Source organism: Musca vetustissima, unplaced genomic scaffold (genome assembly GCF_032173495.1).
Source record: "Musca vetustissima isolate MV318-11 ecotype Yass unplaced genomic scaffold, APGP_CSIRO_Mvet_v1 utg11538, whole genome shotgun sequence".
NCBI lineage: Eukaryota > Metazoa > Arthropoda > Insecta > Diptera > Muscidae > Musca > Musca vetustissima.
Genome location: NW_026884685.1, coordinates 1 through 17,239, shown reverse-complemented (window position 1 = coordinate 17,239; position 17,239 = coordinate 1). Strand labels below are relative to the sequence as shown.

General features: G+C 38.9%; 1 protein-coding gene across 1 annotated transcript; it reads left to right on the top strand.

Annotated features, from left to right (window-relative positions):
• The first annotated feature begins 407 nt into the window (after positions 1-407).
• LOC133331692 (uncharacterized) lies at positions 408-10,924 on the top strand. The gene is made up of 4 exons (XM_061540071.1): positions 408-608; positions 8,318-8,680; positions 8,750-10,173; positions 10,303-10,924. Exons 1-4 carry the CDS (start codon positions 408-410, stop codon positions 10,922-10,924), a joined length of 2,610 nt encoding a protein of 869 aa, XP_061396055.1.
• The last annotated feature ends 6,315 nt before the right edge of the window (positions 10,925-17,239 follow it).

Here is a 17,239-nt window from a genome sequence, read left to right as displayed (position 1 = left end):
TAAAGGACGGACCAAATGATTTCCTTTGGTCACATAACATCATAAATCAATAGCTATGCAAATACAGGATCAAAGGATACACGGCAAATCTCGTTTGCACATTCGCCACACACAGACACATATGTTATGTATGTATATTAAAATGTACATACCGCACACGGCGAAACAGGAATAATCCGGAAATCAACAGTGTTGTATGCCATCAAAACGAAAGCAACACACTCACTCAGCGGTGAAGCGGCGCGAGGCGACGTGAGACAAGCCAGGAACGACAACAACAACAACACTCAACAAAATCAAAACAATCGGTTAAGCTAAGCAACATCTTCGGCACCCTTAACTACTACTCCAGAAAAAGAAAAGAGGCAACCAAACACTCGACTAACCGACCGACCGACGAAACGACCATGGCCACTGCCAATGCTATGAGCAGTAGTTGTCAGAGCATAGCTGCTGTTACAAATATGTCGACAAGCGTTGGTGGTGGTTGTTTACGTTCCACCGGTGGCAATGGTGGCAATACTCAGTATGTCATGGGTACCGGCAGTTTGGGTCGACTCAAGCTAAAAACATTGGGCGCCAGTGATGAGGAATTAGATTTTGCCCAGGTAAGTTAGTGGAATCTAGTGGCCAATATGGCTAATTATGCATTTCTGTCCCCACCAAATACCATAGCCCTTCCGTGCATAACATTCATCCCTAATGGACAACCCTTTACCATTTAGTGGCAATATTTTGTTCTTGTTCACCCTTTTGTCCATCATTTATTAGAGGTGTTTGACATTGTGTTATGGCTGACTGCAAATTTTCTATTATTTTTTTCTATTTTGTTGTTCGGACTCTCCCACATGTTATTAATGGGAGTTTCATCATTTGCCACCCCGTTTAATATTGTGGTATTTTTCTGTTTTCCTCAATGACCAACCAACCAACCATCCATCCGATGATATTTAATCCAATTATAAGTTCAGTGGACACAGATACCTTCGTACATATGTTTGCGGATAATCTATGACATAAAAATTTGTTATGAAAAAAAAAAAATAACAATACAATGCGAAGAGATAAGAGTATTAACCAGGTGGAGGGGGGAATTACCGATTAATTAATAAATAAATTAATAAAACCAAATAATTGGATGAGGGAATGGCATGAGATCACAAATTATGGGATTAAATGTGAAATATTGAAGAGAAAGGATTTCCAGAAGAACAGAACTTTAGACCTTTTGGAAGACTTTCCGTGGCTAAAAGCGTAAATTAAAACCAGTGAGCGGAGCAGTATAGTCGGACGGGGCCGACCATATGATACCCTACACAACTTCCACGAAAATTTGTGGTTCTATATTCAGGTTTTGGGCAATATTTGCACTCTCTTGACCTTCACCGTGGGTTGTGTTGTTATGTTCGGCTTTCAATTGTGGCCTATATATCGACACGAAAAAACACACAAAATTAAGTTTTCGGTCCACTTTATCCCAATAGTATTATCTGATCATCACCGAAACTTATAGTCGTTGTCCATGACCATACCTGGATCCTCATGGAAAATTTCAAACCGATCAGCGCTATATTTTCGCCATCTAGGGTGGTAATGGGTTACGAAATAATATTTGAATACGTAATACATACGACAATATTATTGGTATCAATTTGAAGGCCAACCATTCCTCTTGGATATATTGTCAACTTCTCGGGTCTATATTATTCAGGGGTAAATATATACGCTATAGGCATGCTTATTCTTTGGCCCAATCCCCTTCTCTATGTAAAAATTCGCGATGTTTCAGCCATAATTGCGACCTCTGGAGCGACCAGAATATTAGACAAAAATAAAGTTTTTGGTCCACTTCACCCCCTAAATATTAACCGATCTTTATCACAACCAATAGGGGTCTTCATTGGGCCGAACCCTTCCTACATGCAAAATTTCGTCAAGATTGGTCCATAACTGTGGGCTGTATCGTGTTTACATATTAAAATGGACAGACGGACGGACACACATGTCTAGATCGACTCAGCTTGTCGAGATATGACGATCGGTATGCTTTAAGGTGGGTCTAGGACCAATATTTCGCGTCGTGACAATCTCTTGAGGCTGCACAAAGCTATAATACCCTGACAACATAGTTGTGTAGGGTATAAAAAGAACAATCCGAAGTAAAAGTTTTGATTTGTAATTAATATTTTCCAAAGAACTAAGCGAGCCATTATTCTGGATAATGAATATTTTGTTAAGAACTATCCGAGCCAAAAGCTGAATTTTTCAGAATTTTTTAAAGAGACTATCCGAGCCAAAAACTGGATTTCCAAAGAAACAGGTCTTCGATAAGAAGACATAAAGGTTTCTATAAAAACAGACCGTCAAGTCTTAGATAAGAAGAGCTCCAGTTCTTCGATAAGAGGATATTCAGATCTTCCATAAGATTACTTGGAGGTATTCTGATCGAAGATCTGGTGGTCTTCTTATCGAAGGCCTGGAGCCCTAAGACCTGGAGGTATTCCTATAGAAGACCTTGAAGTATTCCTATGGAATAGCTGGAGAACAATCAATGTCATAATCGATATATTTTAAATAATTTCTTCTTAATAGCTAACTGAGCCTTTAGCTCATAACATATTTTCTGAAGGTCTATTCGAGTCATAAACGTGAATTTTTATACCCTACACAACTATGTTGTCAGGGTATTATAGCTTTGTGCAGCCCCAAAAGTTTGTAACGCCGCGAAATATTGGTCCTAGACCCACCTTTAAGTATACCGATCGTCATATCTCGACTAGCTGAGTCGATCTAGACATGTGTGTCCGTCCGTCCGTCTGTCCGTCTGTCCATTATAATTTGTAAACACGATACAGGCCACAGTTATGGAGCAATCTTCACGAAATTTTGCATGTAGGATGGGTTCTGGCCAATGAAGACCCCTATTGTTTTTGGGAAAGATCGGTTAATATTTAGGGGATGAAATGAATATACATCCGAACTCTCTGAAATTCAAATAACCAACTTCGGATTTGAGCTCAACACATGAGGATACCACAAAATGGTAGAGTTGGATAATTTAATTCCTGAAACAAAAAGAACTAGGCCATTCATTTAGTTCCTTTTAGTACAATTGTTCATTGGTCCACGCCAATTCATTCGGTCAATGAACCAGACGATCGTGAGCGGTCAAAAGAATATACATGAACTAAGGAGCCAATCATTCCTGGTTCTTTTGTACTGGTTCGCTCTGGAACGACGCAACTCCACACAGTAAAATGGACAAAATATAGTGTCACCCAGAAAAGAGTGGCAAAATACATAAGCAAGGACAGCAACCATTGTAAAATTTAAAGATGGGTTTTTTTCTAGGCAACAATAGATGGCAGACCCATCACCTAAGACAGGATGCATCTACTTTGCTAGAAATTAAGGAAATTAACAAAAGGACTAAGGTGTGGATGCTGTTTGCTCTCAAGAGGAGTGAGGGTATAAATGATTAAAACTCTGAAAATCATTACTTTTATGGACAAGTGTATAAGATTAGCCACATATGTGAGTATATGTTTAACGTGTGTTAACATATCCTGTCATCAATAAAAATGGCCTATAATCTAATGGTATTTAACATATAATTATTGTAATCCATAAACAAAAAAACTTTCTTTGACGAACACAATAAAGACCAGAAATATAAAAACAAATACCACCACATTTGTTCCACCCTGAAATAGTCAAATATTAGTTAAACCAACAAATGTCAAAATGCCAAATGTCCATTTCAATATTAATACATTTCAACAAAAAAATATATTTATGAATGTAATATCCGATACGAAAATATCAAATTCTTATCCATTTCACGCAACAAACACATCCAATCACTTAATTATTTGTAGACACGGCAGGTGACTGTGTTTGTTTTTGCACATCCAACTACTACCTAGATATACCAAAAACCACAACAACAAAAACAACCTTTTATCGTGTTGACCTCTTAGATATTCGCATTGTTATTTAGTTGAATTTTGGGGCGAGGGGGAAGAGGCAACCTGTATACAATTGAGGTGCTGCAGACACAACAATAGCACATTGTCATGGACAAATACAACAAAATATACATATGTACATGTAGGAACAGTGCATGTGCAAATAAATATATCACATACAATGTTCTGAATGCAATGGCTTGCTGTTTTCTATGACAAAATTAATTTGCAATTAAATAAAGAGACTGATAGTCCCTCCATAGTCCCTTTAAAAAACTGCTCCTGTTAGCTCTTTTTTAACTATTCTTAAAGAAACCTGCTTTTGTTAGCTCTTGAAAGCTATTCTTAAAGAAACCTGCTCCTATTAGGGTTCTTGAAAAAACTCATTTAGCATTGCATTCTTAAAGGTCCTCTCGAAAAAATATATTCTTCAAAGAAACATCTACTAATCCACGCCTCTCATAGACCTTGAAAAATGTTCTTCAAAGAAACATCTACTAATCCACGCCTCTCATAGACCTTGAAAAATGTTCTTCAAAAAATCCACGCCTCTTACTTACTTAGCTGGCTTGTTACAGAACGGTTGTTCTATAAGCCAAGCTTAAAGAAGATTTCCAAGCGCGTCGGTCATGTGCGCATCACCTCCAATGTCCAAGACCACGTTCCAAGATGTTGTTTTCTATTTGGTCTTTCCATCTAATTCGTGGCCTTCATCTTACGGGGACCATCAGTAGGCTCGCTTTTATATGCCTTTTGAGCTGGGGCATTCTCATTCATTCGCACAACATGGCCTAGCCATGTCGCTAGTCGCTGCAGCTCAATACGACTGACTATGTCGATGTCCGCGTATAAATTGTAAAACTCGTGGTTCATTCGACGCAGATCGGCCCGTAGATCTTCCGGAAAAAATTTCCTTCAAACACCCTAAAAGCTGCCTCATCTGCTTGCGCAAGTACCCATGCTTCAGATCCATATAACAGCACGGGTAGGATCAGCGTCGTGTAAAGTGTGAGTTTGGTCTGGCGGCAGGAGGTGGCCTTGTTTCTAAACTGCTTACTTAGACCATAGTAGCATCTGTTGGCCATCACAATCCTTCTACGAATTTCAAAACTGATGTCATTTGTTTTATATATGGCGGTACCAAGGTATATAAAACCCTTAACTACCTCGAAGCTGTTCTTCTCAAGTTCCACAGTTGGTCCGAGTCTACTGGAGGTCTTGCGCGTTGATACCATCAGCTTGATCTTCTCGCCGTTTACTGCCAGACCCACTTTGGTAGACTCCTTCTCAATGTGTTCAAAGGTGGCTGTTACCGCTCTCAATGTTTGATCGATTATATCGATGTTATCGGCGTAGGCGTGTAACATGTGTTGTTTGGTGTACAGGGTGACATTTCTGTTCACCTTGGCGTCTCGTATGACCTTTTCCAGCAGGATGTTAAAAATATCACACGACAATCTGTCACCTTGTCTGAATCCTCGTTCGGTATTGAGGGTTTCCGATAGGTCCTTTCCGACTTTAACTGCTGACCTTGTGCCAGGAATGCCGAACGTAGACATGGCTTTAAACACCTCTGAATGGATAGGGCTGTCGAATGCGGCATTATAGTCGACGAATAGGTGGTATGTGACGATGTGGTTTTCGTGGGTCATTTCCAGGATTTGGCGCAGAGTGAAAATCTGATCAATGGTAGATTTGCCAGGTCTGAAGCCGCATTGGTTGATATGGTCCAATAATGTCATTGACCATTGGCTTCAATCGTTCACACAGCACACTGGATAGCACTTTATATGCGATGGGAAGGAGACTTATTCCTCTATAGTTGGCACATATCGTCTTGTCTCCTTTTTTGTGCACGGGACACAGGATGCAGAGGTTCCAAGCATTGGGCACGCATTCCTCTAGCCAAATTGTACTAATCAGCTGGTGCATGCTCCTGACCATCATCTGACCACAAACTTGATGCGGGTTACCAGTTCGGCTGGTAACCCGTCGGCTTCTGCTGCTTTATTGTTCTTGAGCCGATTAATTGCTTTTATGACCTATCTTGGCTAGGTGGTATACACTCTATAGCATCACCTCCTATTGCTTCACCAGAAGCTTTTCAAAATGCTCCTTCCAGATACTAAACAAGCTGTCTGTATCTGTAACCAGGTTTCCTTCTTCATGTCTACAGCACCAAAGCCTTCGATTTGGTGTTTTACTCCTTGGTAAAATTTCCGCACTTCATTCTGACTCCTGTACATCTCGATTTGCTCACGCTCACGTTTTTCTTGTTCTTTCTTCTTTTTTCGGAAACACGTTTCTCCTCTCTCCTTTTCTCCGGATAATTTTCCATCACATTACGTGTTGCTACTGCCTGTAGGATTGCCCTATACGCTGCGTTTGTGCTTCTATATTTTTATCGGGACAAGAAGTGCTTTCTTCAAGCAGGTGGGCAAGTTGAGCGGAGTAGGCCTCGGCTACCTGTTGTGTTTGCAGCTTTTCGACGTCGTATTTCCTCATGCCTTTGTCGAATGTTCCTTAATGAAGGCTGAATTTTCCGACGGTGGGGCCAAAGATATTTTCCCTTCTGATTTTTGCATTAAAAACTCCTAGCGGAATTTGAATGTCATGGCCAGGGCATCGGTCACATGCTGTTCCTAGGCGCTCGTAAAAAATGTCTTTGGTCTGTTCATCTTTGTCTTCCGTCGGAGCATGGGCGCAGATAAGACTGATTTAGAAGAACTTCGCTTTTATGCGGATTATAGCAATTCGCTCATCTACTGGAGTGAATATGGAGACGAGGTATTTTATTCTCCTGTTAACCATAAATCCGCAGCAAAATTCATGTCTCGTTTCATGGCAGCTATAATACAGGGCGCAATCGTCTGATGTACTTACGCCTGTCCCTTCCCATCGCATTTCCTGTAAGGCAATAATATCGGCTTTGTACTTCTTGAGTATATCCGCCAAAGCCTGTTCTGTACAACGTGTGCCCATTCCAAGTGGTCCTTTATACGTTTGCAACGTGTGCCCATTCCTCGTGGTCCTTTATACGTTTGCGGGGGTCGTCAACATTAGATGGGTTTGGTTTTCTTTTTCTTTGCTTTTTCATAGTAGGTTGGGTTTTTCGAGAGTGAGCAACTAACCCGACGCCTCAACCCATTTTATATAGTTCTTATGGGTGAACTTGCGGCACATATTAGCTCACTATTTCATAGAGTGATGAAAATAGCTCGCCAGGTGGCACCGCCGGGAGGTCAGTGTCCACAATTGAGATGAAAGAGGGACCAAGATAAGCCTGGGCTTCGTCATGTTAAAGCCAATCAGAGCCGTTGCTTGGTATCTATCATCCCCTACGCCACTTATGAAACTTGAAAAAATATTCTTTAATAAATCCACCCCTCTTATGAACCTTGAAAAAATATGCTTTAAAAAATCCACGCCTCTTATGGACCTTGAACAAATATTCCTAAAAAAATCCACGTCTTTTATTAACCTTGAAAAAATATTCCTTGGAAAATGTTCTTTACAAAATCACGCCTATTATGAACCTTAAAAATATTATTTAAAAAATCCACCCCATGTGTGGATCCTTGAAAAAATATTATTTAAAAAATTCGAGCCTTGTATTGCTCTTTGAAAAGAAATATATTTTAAGAAATCCACGTCTCTTATGGACCCAGAAAAAAATATTCTTTAAAAAATCATCTTCAATGGTAGTCCTGCACACTTATTATTCTGTTTTAAATATTAACTTTCCAATTGAATTTTGCCTCGGAAACATCTACCCCCACAATGAATTTCGAATGAGCTCAGCTAAGTGTCCATTCAGGTTACATCTTCGATAATAGAAGTTCAAATATTCCCTCAGGGCCTTTTCTGTCTTGTCCCAAAAAAAAAAAAAAAAAAAAAAACTCCAACTCATTGACAAGACTTGAAAAACACTTCAATAAAGAAGAAACATAAGCTGCTGGTTTTTAGTGTTAGGCAGTAGTAAGTCCTACTTCTTGTTCAAATGTCCTGCCACAATTAGCAATTGCATAGCCTGGGGGCTATTTGCAATGACGATACTTTTTTGTGTCTCCTCTTCTCCACTGTATTTCTGAAAAGCAGATTGTAATGAGTTTCTAAAGCAACACAGAAAAAATGACAACGACAGACTGACGCACAAGATGACTGGCGTTTGCCTGACGAAGGATGTTGGCACATAGAAGTTGATTGCTGTGTGGTGTTGATGGCAAGCCAGTAGCCTTTATGTTTCGTCCTTTTGTTCTAAAGATTTCCCAATGAATGGAAATGAGAAAATTGAAAAAAAAAACTAATGTATTTCCATGTGTGTGTGTGTTTGTGTCTCTCTCTTGCAGTTATCTCAATCGACCCATATATTGGGACGTGTTAAATCCGAACGTTTCCTATCATCTAAAGTGGATGAAGATCGTCGCCGCCGCACAATTATTGTCGAGAAGAAAAACGATTCCTTTGGCTTTACCCTGCAAAGTTATGGCATCCATTATAAGAAGGATCAGGAAGTGGAGATGATTACCTATGTCGACTATGTGGAGTATGATGGACCAGCCTATAAGGCCGGGATGCGTGAGGGTGATGTCATACTCTCGATTAATGGCCAAAATATGGAGAAGGCAGATCACAAGACCCTGGTGGATTTTATTAAAAGTTGTGATTCTCGGATGCGTATGGTGGTGCTGTTCGAGGATTGTGTGAGGAAGGTAAGTGCAGGTTGAAATATAAATTTCGAAATATTTTTTTAATATTTTATTGGTTTTCTTGGGGACCAGGTCAATTTACACATGCGTTATATCCAGCTACAAAATCTCCTCCAAAATAAAATGAATGAATTGGAACGCATCTGTGTCAGGGAACGTGAATTGTTGGAGGGCAAATGGAAAACCCATTCTCTGCCGGCTCGTAAAAAGGCCAACACGTCCACCGAACCGGGTGGCACGGAAACGGGAAATTCTCCTACAGACACAGAGATAAATCTACCCTATTATCGTCCGGCTTTGTCAACCGAAGATTTTAGTAATTTGGCTCGCCAAGCATCCCAGCAGACAATAATACCACCACCAGCTCAATATATGCTCTCCTATCAGTATTTCGATCCAACCTATCGTTATGTTCTGAAACCCTCCATATCGACCACCAGTAGTGGTGATTGTTTTGTGACAATAGGAGAGGCACCACTGAGTCGGGCCCAGTCAGGGGATACCACCACAGCTGGGGCTAGTTCGCAACATTTTACCAGCCAAAGGAGGGCAAGTGTTTCGCAGACCCCACCGGCGCCACCGCCCCGAACCTGTGAGAAACACAAACCACCAAATAAACAGCAGCAGCAACAATCTACACCTGCTAAACAGGACGGAGGAGCATCCGCTTCGGCGGCTGCGGGTTCCCAGAAATCCAGCAAGGCAGGTAAACATTGCCATGGACGTTCCTGTAATCCTTGTATAGATTTTCGTTGGAAATCCTCAGCCAAGACAGCGGCCCTGGCGGCCAGTGGTAATGGTGGCGGTGGTGGTGACAATGTTAGTTTGGATGCCTACGACTTGGCCAGTCCCTGTTGTGATACCCAGTGTGTTCCAACACGGCGCCATGTACGCCACCATCACAAGGAGCACACGCATAAACATAAGCATCGTGATCGTGAACGAGAAAGTGAGTCCAAAGAACGACCACCACGTCCCAAGTCACAGAGTCATGTTTCACCGGGACCCATCACGCGACAGCATCATCATCACCATCATCATGTGGCCCATGATCCGGTGCATCATCATCAGGCTGCTCAACATTATCAGTATTATGGAACAGGTCAGCAGCAGCAACAACAACAACATCACCAACAATCCATGTCCAGTCAACATCAGAAATCTGGTCATGGATGTGATTCGCATAGTGGTAGCATAAGGTCAAGGTATTTTGATCTAGCCTCCGGTCTGGCTAGTCACTGTAGTCTCCATTCGTGTACGTCCAGTGAATTTCAGCAACCGGATACGGCATCCTATACCACATCGATTAGTACGGATACTCTGTTCTATGATCCGAATAGTGAAAATCCTGGTATGGCATCAAGGCAGCATTCAACAAAATCCAGGCAATCGACATGTCAGCAACAACATCAGCAGCAGCAACAACAACAGCAGCATCAGCAACAACAACAACAGCAGCATCAACATCACCATCATCATTCTCAGCAGGGAGAACCCCAGGGTGGAGGTGGTACAAGTACCCATCATCACCACCATCATCATCAACAACAGCAGCAGCAACACCAACATCATCAACACCACCATCACCAACAGCAGCAGCAACAACAACAGCACCAGCAACATCAGGCCCAATATATGCATCACATGTACCAACAGCGTTACCATATCACCGCCACACAAATCCAACCGGCCCAAATATTCCCCAATACCGCCTATGTACACAAACCCAAGTCCTGGGATAATTTAACTGCTGCCAACCTGGGGGCCTATGGCTACGGTTATGGCTATCTGGACACGGTGGCCATGAAACCCATTGTCAATTTACAAATTGCCCAGCAGCGGCATTCCATACCTCGTAAAAATCCCTATGGGCGTTATTCGGCCTATACCGATGTGGAGAATTATGCTCCACCACCTACGGAATTCTTGGAGCAGGTGACCACCACTACCACCACAATAACTGCCAAATCAGCCGAAGATATTCTGGCCTCACCGGGTACGGGACCTTCATCTGCTGCCACCCTCACCGCCACCACTAATCCCTGTGAATGCATCAATTCGCAGCAGCACCAACAGGCCATCAAAATGGCTCAAATGCAAATCAATCAAGGACATGGCCATCACAACAGCTGTCAACTAGGCTACTATTCACATCTGCCACAACCGAAAACGGATGCGGCGACCTCAACGGCCGGATCACCACAAACAGCCAATGCTGCCACCGTAACGGAAGTGACACGTTTGTAGGTATCGCTTGTTTAGGTCAATCGCTGCAATTGGCCTAAATGAAGAGCCTGTCAATGGAAAACGGAAACGGAAATCTCAAGCAGCATATGCCAATCAACAATATCAATTGAAATTAAGTTGTTGTCATCTGAAAATGATCTCGAAAAATCTGTAGAGTAGCTCAAGGCTTTAAAACGTAGATAAGCAAAAATGAAAGGAAGAGAAGGGAAGATAGAAAGCAAATTCATAACCAAATGCCTCTTAGAATGAAAAGCCAAAATTATTATCATAGTCCAAAACAAAAAAAGGAAGTGTAACCGTCTCTCGCTCTATCACCATGACACATCGATATAGGTTAGGTTCATATATAACAAACTTTTTTAAAACATAATTATCCGAAATACAAACATACATACATATATCCCTATAATCATCGTAATCCCAATCCAGAAACTCAAAGTCTTGACAAACATTTGCCAAAAAATCGAAGACAAAACCAATACACATACCTAAATGTTTTACACTCATAGGCTAGTGGAAAAAAATCTCGAATATATATGTAAACATATGCACGAAACCTACATACACATATACAGTATACATACATACTTAATGCAATCTCCATTTATTTAAATTCCTAGGTAATTATCTCACGTGTCATAAATTCAAAAAAGTACTAATTTTAGTACATTTTCTAAATTATGGAATAGAATAGTACTAATGCGAAATGTGTAAAAGTTGTACTCTTTTCGCATTAGTACTGAGAGTACAAATTTTAGTAACTTTTGCACCTATTTTAAATTAAATTAAAAACTACCAGATTGGGTACAATTTGTATCGAAATGAGCAGAAAAGTAGGTAATCTTTCTAAAAGTGTACCACATTTATGAGAGTACTATTTTTGGTAACTTTTGTGCCATTTTTTAATACTACTATATTTGTTACTTTTATGAGAGTAATATTTAGAGTATCATTTTTACCCAACTACCTTCTTTCATGGTTTGACAGATTTTTTTACAAGCATCCTAACAATAAATCTACCACCAGCCCAATATATGTTTTCCTATCAATTTTTCGATCCAACCCTATCGTTATGGCCTGAAGTCCTTCATATCAACCACTAGTAGTGGTGATTTTTTTTTTTGGCAATAGATCGGGCACCACTGCGCCGGGTGATACCACCACCGCTGGAGCCAGATCGCACCATTTTACCAGTCAAGATTTTCGCAAAAAAAAGCTACACCACCATAAACAGAAGTCTTGTAAGACTGGGGCGTGTTGGCCTCCAATTTTCGGCCTGTAATCCTTGCATAGATTTTTGTTGGAAATCTTCAGTCAAGACGGGCAACTGTCGAAGCTCTTTTCATCGGGTGTCAAGTTAAGGCTGTAAAGGGCTGATTGTTTTGTGACAATAAGTGAGGACCCACAGAAGTCTGGTACACATGTGGGAATCGACCTCAAAAATTCAGCAAGTCAGTTAAACATTTATATGGACTTTCCTGTAATCATAGCATAGATTTATATTGGAAATCTTCAGTCAAGACCGCCAACTGCCGAATTGTCATCGAGTGTCAATTTAGGGATTTCAAGCGCTGTGGTGATTGTTTTGTGACAACAGATCAATCTCCAGGGAGTCGGGTGATACCAGCCCTCCATATCAACCACTAGTTGTGGTGATTGTTTTGTGACAACAGGTTAAGCCGAATTGTCCACCACCGCTCGAGTCAAGTTTTCGCAAAAAAAAAAAAAAATACACCACCATAAACAGAAGTCTTGTACAACTGGGGGTGTTGGCCTCCAATCCTCGGCCTGTAATCCTTGCATAGATTTTTGTGATTGTTTTGTGTCAAGTTAAGGCTGTAAAGGGCTGATTGTTTTGTGACAATAAGTGAGGACCCACAAAAGTCTGGTACACATGTGGGAATCGACCTCAAAAATTCAGCAAGCCAGTTAAACATTTATAAGGACGTTCCTGTAATCCTAGCATAGATTTTTGTTGGAAATCTTCAGTCAAGACTGACAACTGCCGAATTGTCATGGAGAGTCAAGTTAGGACTTTGAAGCCCTCCATATTAACCACTAAAGTGGTGATGTTTTTGTGACAATAGGTTAGGCATCAATGAGTCGGGTGATATCTATATCTCCATAAAAGTAAGTCTAGTACAACTGAGGGAGTTGGCATCAAAAATTCCGCAAGTCAGTTAAACGTTTATATGTACGTTCCCGTAATCCTTGTATAGATTTTGTTTGAAATCCTCCGTTAAGACGACCAGCTGTCAAATTTTCATCGGGTGTCAAGTTAGGACTTTCAAGGGCTGTTTCTTGTTGTGAGGTCCCATTGATGCCGATCTGAAACACATTATAAAACATTATTAAACGCTGGTACAGCAAATGGAGTGGGCCTCAAATATTGACGATGATAGGTAAACATCTAGCTTATTTTTTAGGCACTTGAAAACAATATTCGTTAATGCGGTTTTGGTTGAAAAAATATTTTTTTTTCAACATCCACACCTTTTTTGTTGTTTGACAAAATATATTCTTAAAAAAAGCCATGACCTGTTTTAGGTCTTTGAAAAATATTTTCTTTAAAAATCTACGTCTTTTCCAGGTTCTTCAAACGAATTGTTATGCTCTTGCAAAATATTCTTTAGCATTTTGAGCATTTTTGTGCTCTTGCAATATATATTGTAAAAAATCCAGGCCACTTTTAGGACACAATCATATTAGGCTTTGAAAAAATATTCTTTAAAAATCCACGTCTCATATTAGGCCTTGAAAAAATAGTCTTTAAACCAGTGAGCGGAGCAGTATATACGGACGGGCCTACCATACGATACCCTACACAACTACCACGAAACTGTAACTTTCTGCGGATGTTTATTCCAAGCCTGGACAATATTTCGTGATAGCCTACACCCTGTTGACCGATTAGAGGCCAACAGCACCTCTTCCTTACACTGACATATTTTCTGTACAGTCTTTCTAATTACTTGTCCAGATTCCCCTCACCGTGGATTGTGTTGTGATGTTCGGCTTCAAGTTGTGGCCTCGAAAAACACAAAAAATTAAGTTTATTATCTGATCATCGCCGAAAATTATAGGCGTTGTCCTTGACCATAACTGGAATCTCATGGAACATTTCAAAGCGATCATCGCTATATTACCGCTCTCCAGTGTGGTAATTGGTTACTAAATAATATCTGAATACGCACCAGTAAATATTTAAGTGTAACTCGCACATCCGAGTACATACGACAATATAATTGATATCAATTTAAAGGTCAACCACTCCTCTTGGATAGACTATCAACTTGGGGTCTATGTCCTTCAAGAGTAAAGATATATGCCATAGAATACACATTTTGTATTTTTTTCAAACAAAAGTCAGGGTCCATTTGACCCGCTAAATATTGACTGATCTTTATCAAAACAGGCGTGATTATTCTTTGACCAATCAGGTTTTCCATATAAAAATTCGAGCTGTTTGGGCCATAATTGCGGCCTCTGGAGCGACCAGAAAATCAGACACAAATAACGTTTCCGGTCCATTTCAATAGGGGTTTTCATTGGCCAGAACCCATCCTACATGCAAAATTTCGTGAAGATTGGTCCATAACTGTTGCCTATATCGTGTTTACAAATTATAATGGACAGGCGGACGGACGGGGGCTTGGGGCTGCACAAAGCTATAATACCCTGACAACAAAGTTGTGTATGGTATAAAAACAATGTCTTTTCCAGGTTCTTAAAACAAAATATTCAAAAATTGTTTCTTTAAAGGATTTGCAAATTGTTAGGCTTTTGCAAAGTATTCTTAAAAAATTCACGAATTTTTAGGATCTCTTAGGCAATTACACTATTATTTTGGTCCTAGAAAAAAATACTCATATTAGGCACTGAAAAAAATATTCTTTAAAAAATCCACGACTCATATTAGGCCTTGAAAAAATATTCTTTAAGGGAACCCCAGCCATTCTCGATTTTAATTTTTCAAGATTTTCAATGGGCTGGTAAATGTATACCAATGCTTGTTAAGGTTTGCAACTTTGCACATATATATTTGAAGATATAAAAGAGAAGAAAAATAATTTACAAAAAATGTTTGTTATTGTTTTGTTGTTGTTTTTTGTGATCAAAGAAAAGTCCTTATTTTTGATGGCGGACATGATAACTCCTTACTGGAACATCGGAATCCGAAAATTCCAACGGTGTTAGAAAGAGTACATGTCTCGCTCTCGTATGAACTAGGATTATTGACTTCGCACAACAATTAACAAAATGGCGGAACTTTTATTTTGATTTTTTTTTTTTTTTTTTGAAAATCGCCTATTTTTTACCACAAACTAAGTTCAAAAATAAGGAAGTTCTTCACCGATTGGCTTTATCCTAGTTTATACGATAGCTATACACTCACAGAGAAACGTGTAAAAATTTGGAATCGATTGGGTTATTAGTTTTTAAGTTATCGTGCCCGCCATTCATAGCGTTTAAAGTTTGAGAAGCCCTTTAGCCGTCACTTGATGCTGACACAATAAATCGGCTATATTTTCAAGAGTTCTTGAGATTTTCACTTGAAATTTTGTGGGGACATTCTTGAATTAGTGTAGATTCGAATTAAAACAACAAAAATTTTTGACCCCGAGAATGGGGGGGTCCCCTCAAAAGATCTAAAAATTTTTAGGCTGTTGCAACATATATTCTAAAAAATCAACGCCTTTTTTAGGACCCCGTCAAACAAGCCCACAATTGTTTCGGTCCTAGAAAAAATATTCAATAAAAATCCAAGATTTTTCTTGACAATTTTTTCACTTTCCTTTCCTCGAAAAAATATTCCGTTAAAAATCCAGGCCTATTTTGGAACATTGACATTGGACATTGGAACATTGACCCCTGATTCCAAGCAATGGTTAGCAAAACGTGTTTAGTAAATTTCAATCCCTAACTATCGTCTTAACCTGGATCCAATTCAATCCATTTAAATTGATATTATCTAAATTATAATAGTATTGTGTTAAACTTACCCAGTCCTATTGTTGTTGTATTATGAAATTCAGTTGGTTGTTTCAGTTGCAGATAAAATCTGCTTGTTGGCTAAAAATGAAATAAGAAATAAAAAAGAATTGAATTTTTCAACATTAGTATAGATATACACACAATATACATATATATAGTTGCTGACATATCATTTGCCACAAATTATAACTTCAGTTGCTTATTTTAATTTATAAATGTAGTAGAAAAAGAAAAACAAGAAATATCATACACATACCCTTAACATACATAGTATTATCAACAAAATACTACATAGAACACACACACAGACCATTAAATAATTACACATAATAGATTTTAAACAGCGAAGACTGAAAAGGTTTACTAGGATAGTGAAAATAATTGTTTTTTTTTTAATTATTGTGCTGTCATTTGTTCCCAATGTCCTAACACTCCATAGCACATCCACTTCATTACATCCCTTGGCCCCCTCTAAAAAAAAACAAATAAATCGATTCATATATATTCATTCTATTGTGATAATTGTATAGCACACCTTTACTCAAAAAATTATATTATTTTAAATGGAAATTTTTAAATTAGATACAATTAAATGCAAAATTAAATATATATATATCTCTAACATTTTGGCTCTATTTCCAAAAATGTTCTTTTTTTCTCTTTAGAATTTGTAGTGTAATAGATTAAAATAATTAATTAAAACAATAAATAGTAGATGTGAATTTTTGGTACTAACCTAAAATAAATAATATTAAATATTTTAAAATTTAAATTACATTTAAATATAATGGATGTTTTGTTATTAGAAATTAGTATAACTAAAAAATAAATAAATAAATAAAACGAAAAACAATTATTTCATAAAAATAAATAAATGCATGAATGTGTTCACTAAAATATATATTTGACGATTGTGTTTTATTTTGAAATAAAATTCGGCAGTATCTCCAAAATTTTTTTAAGACATGGAAAAATATTCTTTAATAAAGCCACGCCTCATATTAGGCCTTAAAAACCCAAATGTCATGAATCGAGCTCTAAATGTTCACCCAAATCCAAATTTTCCATTTAGCACACACAATTTCCATAAGTACCCTCTTCAACCATCCAACAAAACGTTATGCATATCGCGAACCTACACCCAACAATAATTCCAAATTCAAATTTCAGGATTAGAACTCTATTGGTTCACCCATAAATTAAATTGTACCAAATTTAGTACACAGTAGTATACCCTAATACACCCCGACTGTGATTCTAAATGCAAGTTTCAGGATTACAACTCCATAGGTTCACTCACAATACAAATTGTACCAAATC